The 16,208-nt window shown below is 52.9% G+C and overlaps 1 protein-coding gene across 1 annotated transcript in view; it reads right to left on the bottom strand.

Annotated features, from left to right (window-relative positions):
- Positions 1-15,848, bottom strand: part of LOC108641820 — a 27,801-nt gene extending 11,953 nt beyond the window's left edge. Inside the window, exons 1-2 of the mRNA XM_029965496.1 lie at positions 15,360-15,848; positions 1,353-1,550 (exon numbers count right to left, since the gene is read on the bottom strand). Coding sequence (XP_029821356.1) covers positions 1,353-1,550; positions 15,360-15,362 — 201 coding nt within the window. The 5' untranslated portion in view covers positions 15,363-15,848. The remainder of the gene's footprint in view (positions 1-1,352; positions 1,551-15,359) is intronic.
- Positions 15,849-16,208: the final 360 nt, after the last annotated feature.

The raw sequence follows: 16,208 nt of genomic DNA, 5'->3' as shown, positions 1-16,208 counted from the left end.
TCCCTGTCCGTGTCCCTGTCCCTGCCCCAGCACTGCCCAGCGCACCCCTCCTGCCCCCAACACCTCCCTGTTGGGACAGCAGCACTGTGGGTTCAGCTCCCTGCCGCTTTCCCTCCCTCACCCCTCCACCACCTCACCTGCCCAAGGCCCCGCTGGAAGCTGCCGGGATCTCAGGGAGTGGGGACATTGCTACCTTGGCGAGGCCAAGATGTTTTGGGGAAAGCTGTGAAGTGTCTTGCCATAATGAGTAGTTCACACAAACGAAAAGCCTTTTGTTTCTTTAGAGGGGAAAAAAGTGATGCACCATCGAATTAAAAACTGCAGCTACAGACAGTGATGGAATAATTCCTATTCCAGTGTTCATGACAGAGAGCAGCTCCCCAAAATCCTGATGTACAACCTTGGATCCTCCTGGGCTCACAGACACACAGCTGGCGCCAAGCTGGAGGCTGGCTGACAACACAGTGGGACAAACACTGCACCAAAGCACTTACTTGCAAGATGCGCAGCTTTACATGGATCCATCCTATGTGATGGGTCTTTCCCCACAGCATTTCACCTCCTTGAGACAAATGAGTAACTGATTGTTTCGGCTTCTATTTAATATCTTTGCTCCTCCTAGAAGTCCCTTGCCCTCCACCATGAGGACTTCTATTGACAGCCTGGCCACATACCCGCTCCACATTCAGAGACAAGAATGCTACACTGAACCCAAGTTTTAGGTTGTTGGGGCCGGTTGTTTGGGTTTTTTTTTCATCTTTCAGACTTTGAGCCAAGTTTGTGATGGAGGCGTTTGACTCATCGTTTCTAACATTTTAGACTCCCAACAGTAACACACGTTAATCTTGGACTCGTTCTGGCAGTAAATGTAACGTGACTCCTCGGGGCTACTGAGCCTTGCGACCGTTCCAGCAACCATCAAAGGGGAGCTGGAGTTCTGGGAAAAACACCGACTGGCAGCATTTCGCCCCGCACGTCCTCCTGCCAGGGTTGGCGGGAGCCCGACAGCTTCATCCACAAGGCCAGGGAACGGCCGGGGTCAGAGGCCACCTGAGTCAGCCACATCCAGCAAGCGCTTTGCTAAACCTCTTCCTGTGAGTCCCTTAACACCTTCTGTTCAGTGTTGCTGGTTATGGAAGGCGAGGGCACCGCTCCACACCTGATCTCTGCACGGGTTAGGCTTCAACAACGATTTCTCAACTGTTTCCCAATTGTCTGCCTGCCCTGTGGGTCATCACACCTCCCACCTAGGCTGCTGCACATACTTTCTGCCAGCCGTTATACATACAAGAGGCAGAAAGAAAACTCTCCAAGAGAGCCTCCACAGGCCTTAGAGAGCATGATGTACTCACACAGGCATCCTGCTGAATGCACTGCAGGATGTGCTTGGCTGGAATCAGGAAGTCTATGAGGTAGCGCAGTCCATCCCCACGGTACGTCTTCTCCACCACATCAAAAACTTGGCACAGAACAGTGGCTGCGGTAGCCTCAAACGGAGGGTAGAGTGTTGATAACGTGCTCTGAATGCAGCCGTCCAGCGACTCCGAGTCCTGCCGAGAGACAAAGCGTTAGTGGTACCACGGCACGATCCGCGCCGGCGCCCCGACGAGCCCTCCGCCCAGGAGAGCAGCCATCTCCAAACGCAGGAGGAGCGGAGATCAAAGGAGCAAAGCGCTGTCCTCTCCAGCTCCTCTTGGCACCAGGGATTCCAGGTAAACACTGGAAAGCTCTCCCAAAACGGGAGTGGAGTGCTCGCAGAGTGTGCTGTGCACAGCAGCGAGAATTCCCAGCTTTTGCTTACGCAGCAAGTCCTTCTCCTGCCTGCGCGGGGTGGGGCGGCTGTTAGACCACACCGCGGCACGTGAGCGCGTGCGGGCAAGCCAGTCATGGGGTGGGCGCATCGGCGGGACCCGAGTCCTGGGTACCCGGGGCTGGAGATGCTGCCCAGCACTTGGGTACGTTACATCCCAGAGTTACAGCTCCCCGCTGGGCTGAGCAGAGCTGCAGGGACAACAGGTTGGGCTGAAGCTCCTGAGCCTGCCGCGCTCTGGAGTCCCAGCACAGGGTGAGTTCGGAGCGCTTGGTCCCAAGGAAAGCCGCTCACCAGTGAGATTCCTCATTATCCAAAGCTGTTTGCCTCTCATGAAAGGCTCCACTCCAGGAGCCAGGAATTTTCTGCACTGAGAGATGCCTCCCAACAGGATTCACAGACTGCACATGAACAGTGGTCCCTGAGCACACACATCAATACGTGGGATGCCCATTTCCAGCTCATAGATCAGAGGCAATGGCTTCCCTGAATACACCTTCATTTGGAAGAACCTGCCAGCCAGAGCCTGCCCATGGTGTCAGGACCAATTCCAGTGCCAGAGGCCAAAATCTGAGTTATTGCATGGGTGTAAATCAAGAGGGCTTGCCAAAAAGTAACAATAAAAAAAATAAAGCTGTACATATCTGGAGAGAGGATCAGGATCCCTCCTTTGCTTTCTATTTCAGAGGGGATCCCTTGGGCTAACTTACAGCCAGTAGGAGTAAGTTTTGCTACAAAACCAAATGAAAGTTTACTCAGGTGTCTGGCCAGGTCTTCATCTGATCTAAATCCACCTCCTTTCACTAGAGACAAGAAAAGCATTTCAGCCACTTGGCCCTACAGCCTCCTGCAGAACAGGAACAGCTGCATGGACATGCCTGAAAACATACCTCAGTCCCACAGCAAGATGGGGAGAGAAAGTTAAACAAAGCAGTGCCACAACAGCTTACACCACCACCGGGGAGCAGTAGGGCGAGGGGATCAGGAGAAAACAAAACTGTTTTGCTTCTTCCACTCCACAGCAGCACAGGTTCATCCCTCCAGATACCTCCACTGGCCTGAGAAAATGCAACAGTCTCAGAGAAAGCCTGAACCGACCTGCAGCCCGAGTAGAGACGATGCTCCTCACACGAGCCTTCCCACCTCTCACAGCTCAACAATCTCCAAGTTCTTCTTTTAGAGGGTTGGATGTTTTAAGCTTAATATAAACTCCCTGTTCTGTTGTAGGACAGCCTGTGGGACTGCACAGGAGAGGTGGGGACACCCAGGAGATGCCTCCACAATTCCTGACTGCAGCGAGCTGGCAGAACACGTGTGACAGGCAAACCACACGCTGCCTGTGGCACAGCACTGCTTCCTTACCTCTTCTGCTGTTTCTCCTGGTGGCAGCAACAAGCAAGGCTAGATGGCAGCAGGCTCCTAAAGTGTTCACACCTTTTCTGAGAAACCAGCTGCCTCCTGCAGTACTCCTCAAGGCCAATGCAACCAGATGAACAGAGGTTAAGGAGCTATTTTTCGTATTCACAGAATCACAGATTGTCCTTAGTTGGAATTCTTAACCCAATATTCTTAACCCAAGGACTCCAAAAGCAGGAGCCCTACATGCACACTTCCAAACACGGAGTGCTAGGGTAAGCATTTAACCCCAATCCTAAATGGGAGGAGAAGGCTGTTTTAGACAAGTTTCTTCCCACTCAGAAAAATAATAACCTCTGTTGACATCAACCTGTCCCAGCAAGTGCCTTTGGCCTTGTCAGACAAAACTGGCCTTCACACAGGTGCTCTCCCACCCAGCACCAGCTGCCTGCTTGGGCACTATCACAGTAGCACTGCTGCTGGTAGCATTTGACAACAATCTCCCTGACCCTCCACAGCCCACAGGTTTCCAAGTACCAGTCAAAACCAGCTGGGGTTGGTTCTGTGCCATCCTCTGTCCCCATGTCCTGCTTGAGCAAAATTCTTTCAGATATCAATCCCTCCCCAAAAGACATTTGTTAAGTTTACTATTGCAAATAAAACAAAGAAGTCAAAATATTTGCACATGAGTCAGTGCATCGCTCTAAGGTTCTCACACCATTCCTGCTGCCTTAGCAAAGCCTTCACAAAACAATTATTAACACTGGCACCGGATCAAAAATCTTTTATATGGTTAAAATAAACCAGGTCGTACATTATCCTTCCTTTAGTAAAATACAGAATAACCATAGCCTGTAGCCATTGCAGAGTGCAGTGCTAACAGTGCACTCCAAAGCACAGAGGCTTTATCTCCCTCTGGCTAGACTATACCATGAAGCCATGAGAGCTGTGCAGGCTTCCAAGGGACAGAGAGAAGGCTTCAACCCCTACCATTTGGTAGAAAGAAATGTTTGCCCCAGTCTCTGCTAATTCCACATCAAAAGTCCCAAATAGGGAGTAAATTCCCACATCCCACCACGCTGCATGTGATTGCAGCACCAGCATCCCTGGGCAGCTGCAGAACAAGGATGGATGCAGCCTCCATGTGCAACAGGCAATTGTGGAGGTGACACCACTTTTCAGTGCTCCCACCCAGGGTGGTCACCAGGGTTATGTCCAGCTGGGGTAGAGGGTGCAACATGGCAGTGCCTCAGAAGTCACCTTGAAAACACAGAGGGTGGAACACAGCAGAGCTTGGAGCCTGCAATAGCAGCAGATTCACCTCTAATCAGGGACTCATTAACCCAACTCACAATCCAAGGGATGGAATTGCTTATTTGTATTAATTAGCTTCTCAGATTGCAGAGGGGCCAGAGGAAAGGGCCTCAGCAGGGGCTGTAAGAGGCTGTTGAATGCCAGAGCACAGCTGGGCAGCCTCACACATCCAGCCTGCAGGCAGGGCCTGCTGCCACACACATGGAAAAGACATGGTTTGGAGGCACAGGGAACTCACACAAACAAGAGAAGGGGATGGTGCCCTGCAGTCCAGAGGCTGATAAACCTGAAGTCCAGAGCTTGTCCTACCTACAAACCACATCACGGAATCGTAGAATGTGTAAGGTTGGAAGGCACCACTGGAGGTCATCTAGTCCAACCTCTCTGCTCCAGCAGGGTCCCCTAGACCATATTAGGGGTCCCCCAGACCACTGAAGGGTTTCCTAGAGCATGTTAGGGTCCCCCAGAGCATGTTACTCCAGATGGCTTTTGAGTATCTCCAAAGAAGGAGACTCCACAATCTCTCTGGGCAACCTATTCCAGAGTTTCCATCACTTAGCTCCAGCAGGCATGAGGAGAAACCTCTGTGACCCAGGATGAGTGGACAGCACCTGGAGAGGAGGAGAGCAAGCTAACCCAGCAAGGATCCAAGGGGAGAGAACTCCTACCCCAGGACACTTCCACTTCAGCCAGCCCACAGTGGCCCCCAAGAGCTGGCAGAGCCCAGCACAGGAGCCTGCTGCAGAAAAGCAGCCTCCTTCAGGGACTGGAAATTTCTAGCTTCCCTGCCTCCAACACTGTTGCCACATCCCTTTCACAGAAAAGGTCCTGGACACTTATTCCTTTTCAGCCACTTGGCACAAACACTAGCCAGGGCGCTTTCCAAGCAAGCCAGAGAGCATCTCCCCAAGCAAAAGATGTCTTGGAACTCAAATGCTTCTTTGTCAATAGCACAGGAGGACCTGTGAACTCCAGCTCACTGCCACCACTCCACCACACCTCCCAAAAGAGAAACATGCTTTTAAAATAACTCCTCTATAAATCAAGGCGCTAAATAAAGCCCAGGTTAAGGTCATGTCCGGCCAAACCGGCTTTCACTGCTGCTCAGCTGGGAGCCACTGCAGGGGCTGGAGCACAGCGAGGGAAGAGGAAAGTAGCACATGGGGATGGGATGGGCTCCGTGGGCTGAGCCCTGGGACAGGAACAACCCAGCGTGGTCCCACCCGGGGGGAAGGGGAGCAGGGAGAACCCAGGAGGACTTCATAGCTGGCAGAGGGCTTAGGTCTGAACAGGGCCAGCAGTGAGTGGGGTGGGTGGGCTGCCCTCCCTCCCCTGCATATCATCAGAGCCACAGATGCTGTGAAACAAATAAAGCAATAAAGTTGTGGCAAAGCTCTGTTGCTCAGCCCTAAGAGCTCTTCTCCATCACAAACTGCAGCAATACCAGAAGTCGAGCAGAAATGAGGTTACCAGTGCCTGGGCAGAAGCCCCAAGCCTGGACTAACAAGCAGGCAGCAGGAAGAGCAGACCAGGACCTGTTACAAACCTGCTCAGGAGACCCATCTACCTTTCCTCACTCAAGCAGCTGCTGCAGGATGTGAGACGAGCCTATCAGGAGGCATCTGGAGTAATCAGGAGCTTCTTGGGCTTTTCTAGGTGCACAGATTGAATTTTCTGCCTACTTTTGTGGGCATGGAGAGGACGACATAGCAGCTCCAGCCACTGGGAACTCCTGTCATGCTACATTTCTTTCTGACTCAGGACTCAACTTTTTCCTCTTTGGGACCTGCTGCTCACCAATTAAGTCTGAACTCTGGAGAACCTCCTACAGGTTTGGAGAACAAGAAGTCAGCCTGCCTGGGGAGCAGAGAGATCATCCCCAGGGCTACACACACACACTTTGCACAGCCTCAGAATACTTCGTGCTCTTCAAGCAAGAGACAGCAACCCAAAAGGCTCAGGATAATGCAAGTTGGTGCAGGGAAGGGCTGCAATGCTACTGGACCCATCTGGGCCCACGAAGCCTTGGCAGCATTTTCCCTACAACTCACCCAAGCACTTTGCTAATTTTGCCTAGAAAATGCTGAGTCTTCCCTGCTGACAGCCCAGATGCTGTCTGTAGACTCCTAAAAAACATTGTTACGGTGAGACCAGACTAACTGTTTGACTAACCCACGACTTATGGCGGACAACACTCCTTTCCAGCAGGCTGGTCTGGCCCATGTAGCACACCGAGGATTCATCCCGCAGCAGGAATTTAAGCTAAAGAACCTGCAGCTCTGCTCTCAGAAACCTAGACCCCCAATCCGAGCTGCCCAAGAATGAGAACTACATGTCCCAGAGTGCCCTGGCTAAATGCAGAGCTTGGCAGAGCAGGGAGCATGGCTGGGCAGTGGAGCAGAGCCCGGCAGGGCTGCGAGCACAGCGAGAACACCCAGCTCTGAGTCACCGAGTGCCTCGGCTCCCGCTCAGCAGGGAGGCCGTGCCAGGAGCTCCCACAACTTTGCCCTCCTTCTGCTGGCTGCCCGGAGCTTGGCCACGTCCTGCACGCACCCACTGTCTCCCCTCTTGCCCAGCTACCAACAGACACTGTGAAGGCAGGAGAGAAAAGACCAGTCTGCAAAGGTGAGGGGAAGAGATGACCCAGGCCTCCCACGCCCCAGACTGCAAAGCAGAAATAACAGCAAAACTGGGAAGAGGCAGAGCTCCAAGCAGCACAACACAGAGCCTGCCCATGGCCCCCAGCCAGCTTTGGGACTGGGGGAAAAGGAGCTCACAGCAGGCGCTGAGCAGGGCCGGGTTAGCTGGTCCCTCCGCCAGCAAAGGCTGCCGTGCTGCGCCGCTTGGCTGGGGCTGCTCAGCTCTCAGCTGACGTGAGAAACCTCATTTCCAGTAAAAACAGACCTCTGGGCTTTCCATGAAGCCTTTCCACTTTCTGACACAAAGCTGAAAGCCAGGCCGCTTTGCCTTTAAAAACGAGACGTTTCTCTGTTCAAAAAGGTCTTTGGCTAAAAGCAAGGCTTGTTTTTCTGACAAAATTTGAGATTTCCCACTCCATTGCTGCAGGGAGGAGAACCCTCCCAGCCCCATTTCCTGAGCCGTTCTAATCACAGCGGCAATGAGTTCAAGAGAGAAAAATCTTCCCAGAGCAAGTGCCAGCTCCCCCCTCTGCTGCTTGCTCTGAGGCTCACGGGGAGGCTGAGAGGAGGGCGTCTGCCTTCAGTAGTACCCTGCCTGCCTCTGGACAAAATAATGCACTCTTAAGTGGTGCAGTTGTAGAGGTAGGCATTCCCACTCCTGTACTTACAGCACCTTCCTGTGAGATAACCAGGAAAGGCCCTACCTGCTCTTTGGCCTGTTGTTTTAGGCTTTTCAGGGAGAAAAGCAAAGCGCCCAGTTCCACTTGGGAGGCAAGTGTTTGCAGCCTCACCCAGGCCAGCTTTGCTCAGGGGCTGTACCTCCAAAAGCAAGCTGCCTTCTGCGTGCCACCATGGCATCCCTGGCAGAGGGCACGGCTGTAGCCTGGCTCGGCTCCCCTGCCGCTGGGGCAGGCAGGACGGCTCCGCAGCCTGTGGATAAACCAGCTCCTACAGCCTTGCAGGGAGTGGTGCTCAGCAGACAGAGCTGGGAGAATCATTTCCAGATGCCTCCCTCTGTTCTCCCAGCCCTTCTCCATGTTGACGCGGCTGCGGCAGCCAAAGCAGCTCCTACTGGGCAGCACACGGGATTATCATTCCAGGCACTGCAGGAAAACAAGCGCTTGGAAGCGATTAACTCATGATCTCTCATTTAATTAAACAAAGGGAAAAATGATGTATTTGCTTTTCAGCTCCGAGGTCCCTCTTCTGCGCATGCTGTAGGTCTGGGCTTGCGCAGCCGGTGAAAGGCAGGCCCAGAGCTGGGCGACCTCCCTGCCAGCCCAGGCTTGGTTTGTTTTCACTCAAGGGGGACATCCCAGATTGCTCTGGAAGTGAAGCATGACCTCCTGTGAGCTTCGAGCTTTGGAGCTGGTGCACAGCTACCCCTGTGCTGTCCTTATGCTGGAGCAAAAGGCAGGGAATAGCAGATGGCAGGGGCAGCCTGGTCCAGGTACATCCCTGGCTCTGTGCCGTGCTGCAGGTGGCCTAACACAGACATTATCATATGGCAACATGACCAGTCACCTGAGCCTGCCCTCCAGCCCAAGACCCCTGTTTATGTGGGCCTAATACAGCACCTTCCTCCTTACTCACCTTATTCCTCTCTACCCTTTCCTTTAGGTTTTTGTACTCCAGCTTCTCTGGAGCAGACCCTGTGTACTTTCTCCTTTGTCTGTGCAACACCCAAAACATCAGAAAAGCTGCTGACAACTCCTGAACAGATTAAAGAGGCCAAAGTGGGGATGACCCACAATCCAAGAAAGTTTAACCAGAGAGGGGCAGACCTGGGAAATGGAGATAAGCCTTTCCTCACGGGGATGTGTCCCGCTCACAAATGAGCTCTCAATGAACTGAGCAGGAGGTAGGTTTTATCCAGACCAACAAACGAGCCTGCTGCCAAAGACCTGTTACTTTCTATTAGCAATAGATCAAGGATATGATATAGGTGTTTAAAGGGCAGCTGAGAGAACGGATCAAAGCCCTGTCCTTAAAGAGACATCTTCCAGCTGAAATGAGGGCCCAGAAGATGAGAAGAGCTGTGTATAAAACACCATCCTACAGCTGGACACCAGCTTATTTTGGTTTAGTTTAATCAAGGGATTAAGTCCTTAATCTGAAATAACTGTCTAAGCACAGGTTTTTTCAAAATATCACTGGCATAGATCTAACCATGCAATTAATTAACAAAGTGGTACTCTGCGTGATGCAAAGCTTCAGGTACTTTAGAACACCCTTCCCAGCAAGAGACTGAAAGAGCATGAGCACATGGCAGCCGTGGTTTCACTGCCCTCATATGCCCACCTCCCTGAGACCCCCCCAGAGTTCTGCTCTTCACTCCTGCTGCCAGACTGCAGGGGTTGCCCTGGCATGGGCACCGACAGTCTGCCCATGGCACCGTACGCCACGGTCCAGCCAGGGACCTCCACATTCAAAGTGTCATGTTCCTACAACAGGCTGGGACAAAGCTTGCTAAATCCTGTTAGATATCACAGACAGAGCCAAGAATTTCCCAGGCCACTTCTATACAAGACATTGCAGCAGACTCCCTTTCTTTACAGAGCTCTTCTTGCAAATGCACCTTTCTCTCTGCTACCCAACAAAAGAAACTGCTTGAGCTCATTCATCTTATTATTAGCGACAGCATTTGCTCTGCTCTCAACTTCAGGCATTGGCAAACCAACCCGAGCAGTAGCCTAATGTGTACCAAGTAACAGGGCACTCCAGGCAGATGAAAGCTTTGCTTATACCAGCCAGCCATAAAATACCCTGTGTCAGTTCTTCACCGAACAGGTCAGCTCATTTTAACACCTTTTAGTCAGAGGCATTAGGCCATAGCCTACCCCTCGTGTTCAGACACCCATCTGGGGGCATCTTACAACAGATGGGCAGCCGCCTGTGCTCAAAAAAAAATGATAATCCTTCAGCAGACCAGCTGATGAGTGCCAAAAACGATCTCCATGGGGTCACTATTTAGATTATTAGTTCTGTGCCAGCGTTGCACACGTTCTGGGCTCACGTTCACATCTCACCCCTTTCTTTGCAAGGTGCCTGAGCTGCTGGACAGACTCCCATGGGGACTCATGGATTCTCCAGATCTTGTCATCTTCATAATTGACAGTGGATGCCATGGAGAAATGATCCTCTTTTAGTTAAAGAGCTCCCAGACTGAATGTGGGAGCTAGGTCTGTGGTCCCAGTATCCCATAACAGATGAGCCGTAGTTCCTTTTGGCCTTAAACACACTGTATTACCATGAGCTAACGAAATACAAGTCCTGCTGTGTCAGAGGGGAACAGAAACTGCTCTGAAGTAGAGCTGCAATTCCAGGAGGGGCCAGCAAGAGAAGACAGTCAGTGCAGAAGGACCTTCCTTGGAGGAGAACATCCCTGCACACCTCTGATATGAGAAAGGAGCCGTCAGCAGCAACTAGATGCCACATCTGAGGAAGAAGCTGTAAGGAAGGATGAGCCAGAAGGACAGAGCAGGCAGCCCAGAGATGTCCATGGCTATGCCAGTTCAGTCATGGGCCACCCCAAGAAGCATCAGTCAGTGCCCTGCAGGGAGAAGTGCTCCTAGTTTGAGGGACCCAGATTTACTCCAAGACTTTCCAAGCTCACTGGGTACTGAAACACATGTGCTCAAGCTCTCCTGCCCCTGAGCAGCCAAGCCTGGGGCAGAGTCAGATGAAACCATTTCCCCTATATTTGGATACAGCACTAAATGCATGCCTCCTGGAAAGCTAAGTAAATCAGTCAGAAATTCATTGCTTTTACTAAACTCCTGAGTTAGAAAGGGGTGAACACAGGCTTTTAAAGCTACTCCCTTTATAGCTTTTTTTCCCCAAACAGAAAACAGTCTCACGTGTCCCATTATTTCCATACATATCAAAGGAGGGTGGAGATTTAACTAGCAATTTCTAAAAGATCTTTGTGCACAGAAGGGATGTATGCCAAAACGTGGGTGGTTATAAGCCCAAACACAAAGGAGAATACATCCACAGGCATTTTTCCCCTTGATCCATTAACGGGTCTGCATACCAGCCTCCTGAGCATATGAGAGGGACCTTGTTCAAAAGGTAAATGTATTCAGCAAGATGACAACAGACAGCAAACAACCCACATCCTTTAACCATGTTGGAGGCTCAACAGCGCCGGGTTTTTGTTGGGAGGCACTGAGATCTGACAGGCAGCCTCAGGGAAGGGATCCTCCTGAAGGAACCTGCTCAGGAAGCCTCTGCCACGCCCAAGGCAGGCTGTAAAGCTCAAGGCAGACACCTAGCTCAGGTCACCAGAACTCCAGCAGCTCTCCTCCTCTGCACCACACAAACCACTGTGGGGCCACAGCACCACGTCCCACTGGGGGTGACCAGAAGGCCCCATGGAGGCTCCCCTCTACCACATCCACCAGTGTCCAGGAGGAGCACGTGGGAGTCCTCACCTGGTCCCCACTTCTTTTCAGCTGAGCCATTTGATCCTGTTCAAAAAAATGTCTGGCTGCACCAGCTGGAGCAAGGGTTCATCCAGGGCTTCCCAGTCTGATGGCAGAATGGTAAATTTGAGCAGACAGAAAGACTTTCAGATTCATTCTGTGCTGCTTTGATCTTGGAAGTTTCAGCTTGGTGTCCAATGATGCAAAAAATGGGATACGTACGAAACCAGCCAGGAGCATTTACCACAAGAAAGGCCCCATTTTTTTGTTAATTTTTTAATGAAAGACTAGGCCAGCCAACAGAGATGAGGCACTCGGTGTGGCAGAGAGGTATTAGCATGGTCAAACCTTCAGAGTCAATAAGACACGTCCACTCACTTCTCTGAGCTGCTACCCAGGTACCAGGAGTGGTGCAGAAAGTACGGAGCATCCCATGGCCAGAGGTGAGCAGCTTCCCCCAGCAGCCTCTCCTTGCTTTATATTGCTGTTCAGTCAGCAACACATCTGATCCTGGTGCTGCTACTCCCTTTTTCAGGCCTTGGATCCATTGAACTCTGCAGGACTGGAACAGGGGGCTCCCTCATGGGTAGGGAGCCAGGAATATGAACAAAAGGTGCTCTTATATGAGTGCCCATGGGGGGGTTCAGTTTATAGTTTCCACAGAAGACACCACTGTTTTAACAGAGATTTTTTTCCAGCACTTGGGTGCTAAAAGGGCCTGTAGCCTCTGTGATGTGACTTCCACCCACATTCGGCACCAGTGCTCAGGTTCAGGCACACAGCCTGTAGGATGGTTCAGGTTTTGAACAGCTCAGTTGCAGACAGGGTTATGTTTGAGATGAAACTAGAAAATGAGGCTCCACGAGCTGAGTGGCTGTGCCTGTGCTCCAGTATTTAGAGGCAGACATGCTGGCTGTCATGTCTGAAGTGACCAGTTGCAAGATGCTGACAAGGCTCTCACATTATGATCTCTTCTGCTAGCAGGGTGTGCCCTCAGGCCAACTGCCCATGGGGGAAGATGGCAGCAGCATGGCCAGAGGGGGTTAAGCTACAGGATGCTGGTTTGCTGAAGATAAGTGCTGACACTCAGCACAGAGTCCTCCTTGGATGCCTGCAGCACCTCACCATAAGCACTTGCTGTCTGGCATTCCCACGTGGTACTAGAACACATTTGGTGATTCCTGGGTGGAGATACCTGGATGCAGCTGGTCTGTCACCCACATTTAGCCATTATTTTTATTGCTACAATGAGCAGCATGTTCACCTGCCCAGTGCTTTTGGAAGGACTCTGGGCAAAATTCAAGTTGTCATCCCTGTTACCCCAGAGGAGGTGCTTTCAAACCGCTTCCATGTGCTCAGGATTATGTGTCTGGACTTTGTCTGCTTTCCAACATCTTACTCATGGCTTTGGCACAGAAATAAAGAAAGAAGATCCCCGATGCTTAAAGCTCTTTGTGATTCCCAGACTCATTTCCTTCCCACCCTGGGAGAAGACATAACCAGGGGATAAAAGAAAGACCCTATTTTCTGCTGAAACCCATCCTCTCTCCTGCCAGCATAGAGGTGCCACCTGAACTTCTCTGCAGGAAGCACCAAGGCGTGGTGAAGCCCATTCTCTCTCCCATTCCATACCAGGGAATGAGGGCAGATCCCCAGTCACAAAAGCCACGATGGGACGAGCAAGGTAGACAGAGCCCAGCCAGGCTCCTGCTTTGCTCACGCCATGGGGTTTCCACAGCTGCAAAAGTCACTTCTAGTGGAAGTGGGCTACTTTGGCCCAAGGTACCTCACCCCATTTGGTGCTTTAGGCATCCCCCAGCTGCCACAACCCTGTGCACACACACCACACCAGCCCTAACACTGAAGCCCCATGAAGAGGAGTCACCTGCCTCACGCAGAGCAGGGCAGCCAGCAGCTGTCCCTTGCCAGACCTCCATCAGGAGCCAAGCCTCCAAGTGTCCTGCAGGCTGCTGGAGGCAATGGGGAAGTCTCTTGCAGGCCAGCAGACTGACACACATTCACTGAGATCCATATTTTTTGCCTGCAGGGTTTGTTTGATTCACTGGGACATCAAAAACTCAAACAGAACAGCTTGGAGCTGCAGTCACAACTTGGTTGCTCACAGAAACGTGTCTCCCAAAATGCAGACTGGTCTACACAGCACTGAGAACAAACATCTCCCATGGACCACAAGTGTCTGCAGCGTGGTCAGCACCCACTGCTGGGTCTGTGGCAGCTTGACCTCTCGTTCCTGCTCCTTCCAGCTGCACTGAGCACCTGAGAGGCACATGGTCCCTGCACACCCACAACCCACCATGTCACCTGGACTGGCTGTGGCACTGCTCTACACAAAGGACCCTGCTTCAGACAGCATTTGCATCACACGTTAGGACAACGTGAAGGAGGGCCTGAACTGGGGATGAAGCACTTGGGAATCAGAAAGTCACCTCCAGCTTGCAGGAGCAGAGTAGCAGGAGCTGGTCTCTGCCTCAGGCCTCCCACAGCAGAGTTTCACAAGTGCTGCTCCAGCCCTTATGGCAAAATACAGCCCATGGGACTGCAAGGGATGGCCTCCACCCTGCAAAGCCCCAAACAGTGCTTTCCTTTGATTTCAGCTTCACACACTAACCAGCATAGACCAAAAATTGCCAGGAACACACAAGGCATGGGGGGAGGGAAATAAGTCTCCTGATTGGGATGGAGAAGTGGAAGAAGTGAGATGCCTGCAGGCCTCCATAGCAGGATGGGAGAAGAGAGCACACCACGGCTCTGACACTGGCATGTGAGGGTACAGAGCACCACAGAATCCTCTGCAGAGTAGCTGGAGGGTGGCAAAGGGAAAAGACATGAGTCTAAGGTTAGCTCAGGTTGCACAAGCTAGAAGTTGGTCAACTCATCCTTCAAGGAAAGCCAAACTTCTCTAGGCTCAGAAGCTGAACTTTTAGGAAAGAGCAAGTCACTGCCAGGCACAGCAGCAATGAAAGCTGCTTGTGCCCCTCACGGACTTTGTTCCCTCTGCTGTGGAGAAGCAGCCCATGACACAGCAGGTCACCTCCAGGACATCTAGGGCTGCAGGGCACACGGATCCCAACCTGAGCCCAGGAGCAAACCATCATCAGAAGCCAGGCTGGTGCTCGGTGGGGTCTCACCACAGGGTCAGCAATCCCTCCAGCCTCTGCCAGCCCAGGGTTGGGCACCTCTGCAGGGCAGCACCAGCGTGGCTGGGCAGGGGACAGCCCTGCAGCCACTCCCAGGGAGACCGAGTACTGCTGCCTGCTGGGCTCACCAGCCTCACCCCTCCCCAAACAAGGATCTCCACGTGCAGAACTTGGCACTGGAAGGGAAGAGTCCCTGCCCGGCTGCAGGGATTCTCTGATTCCCCAGATGCCCACCCTGGGCAGGAGAAGCCGATGCTCTCCTCTTCTCCAGGGCTCTGCAATGGGGCAGTGCCCACAGCCCCAGAGCAGGACCGGCAAACAGCGAGGGCAGGAGGCGAGCCCAGCATCCAGGCAGCCCGAAAGACAGGGCCCTGCCTGACCTGCCCCATCCCAGCTCCTCGCTCCAGCGCTGCACCCTGACAGGCAGGCACCTCGCAGGGGGTCAGTGCCAGCAAGAGCTCCGTGTCCCTGCTGCCACCGCTCGGGACTGGCACCAAGGGGAACCACCCGAGTAACGGGAAGCGCCAGAGGAGCCGTTTCCCATCCCGGCATTAGCGCCGTGCCCTGGCTCCAGGGAGGCTGCCCCGGGAGCAGCTCCATCCCGCTCAGCCCTGCTCGTGCCCAAGGCAAGAGCCCTCCGCAGAGATTTCCTTACCATGTTCCCGGCCTCCTTTATTGCCCCTCACTTCCAGAGACGGCGTTTTTTCTCTTTTTCCTCCATGTGTGCGACGGGGCGTCTCCTCTCCCCTCCGACGTGAACCACCGAAGCACTTTGAGTTCTGGACTGTAATCCAAGCCCTCACCGCCCCCAGCACAGCTCCAACTAATCTAACTCATGACACTACCGGGGCTGAGCAGGGGACCTCGAAGGTTTCTCTGACAGCCAACTCCAGCGCTAGACGGCAGAGGGGCATGGCGAGAGCAGGGTGCCGCGTCCCCCAGCCCTGCGGGGACCTTGGGGACACGGGCAGAGCCAGAGGCGCTCCCGGGCTGCTCCTTACGGCATCGCCGATAGCCACGGCCCTCGGGCCGCCGCACAGACCTGCTTAATGCAGGCGCGTCGTGGCAGGGAGCTGCCTTCGCCCGGGAAGATCTGAATAGCTGCGAGAGGAGAACAAGCCCACGGCAGGCATCCCGAGAAGGTCTCCAGCTTCCCAAAGAGGTTTCCAGCAAAATACTCCCGCCTCCCCCCCCCTACCCCCGGCCGGCCTCCTCTTGGCTTGTTTTTCTCTAAGTCCGGAGAAGTTTCTCCACTCCGCGAGATCCTGAGGCAGCGCTGCAGGTTAAGCAAAATGACGAGGAACACGGAGAGAGCCCTCTGAAATACTGTTTTTCTAACTTCTAGAAGGAAAACAGAGAGCAGTGACCGCTTCAGGCAACAGCAACAAACTGCATTGGGATCGGGAGCGAGATGTGGAGACCTCACCCCCTCCCAAAGGAGGAAGTAATTTAACACGGCAAGTTTCTCCACCCCTCCATTAATTGTTTAAGATGGCCAGGGGCC

This window comes from Manacus vitellinus, unplaced genomic scaffold (genome assembly GCF_001715985.3).
Source record: "Manacus vitellinus isolate BGI_N305 unplaced genomic scaffold, ASM171598v3 scaffold_10_pilon, whole genome shotgun sequence".
In the NCBI taxonomy this organism is placed as follows: domain Eukaryota; kingdom Metazoa; phylum Chordata; class Aves; order Passeriformes; family Pipridae; genus Manacus; species Manacus vitellinus.
Note: the sequence above shows the minus strand (reverse complement) of the source record. Positions and strands in the feature narration are given on the sequence as shown.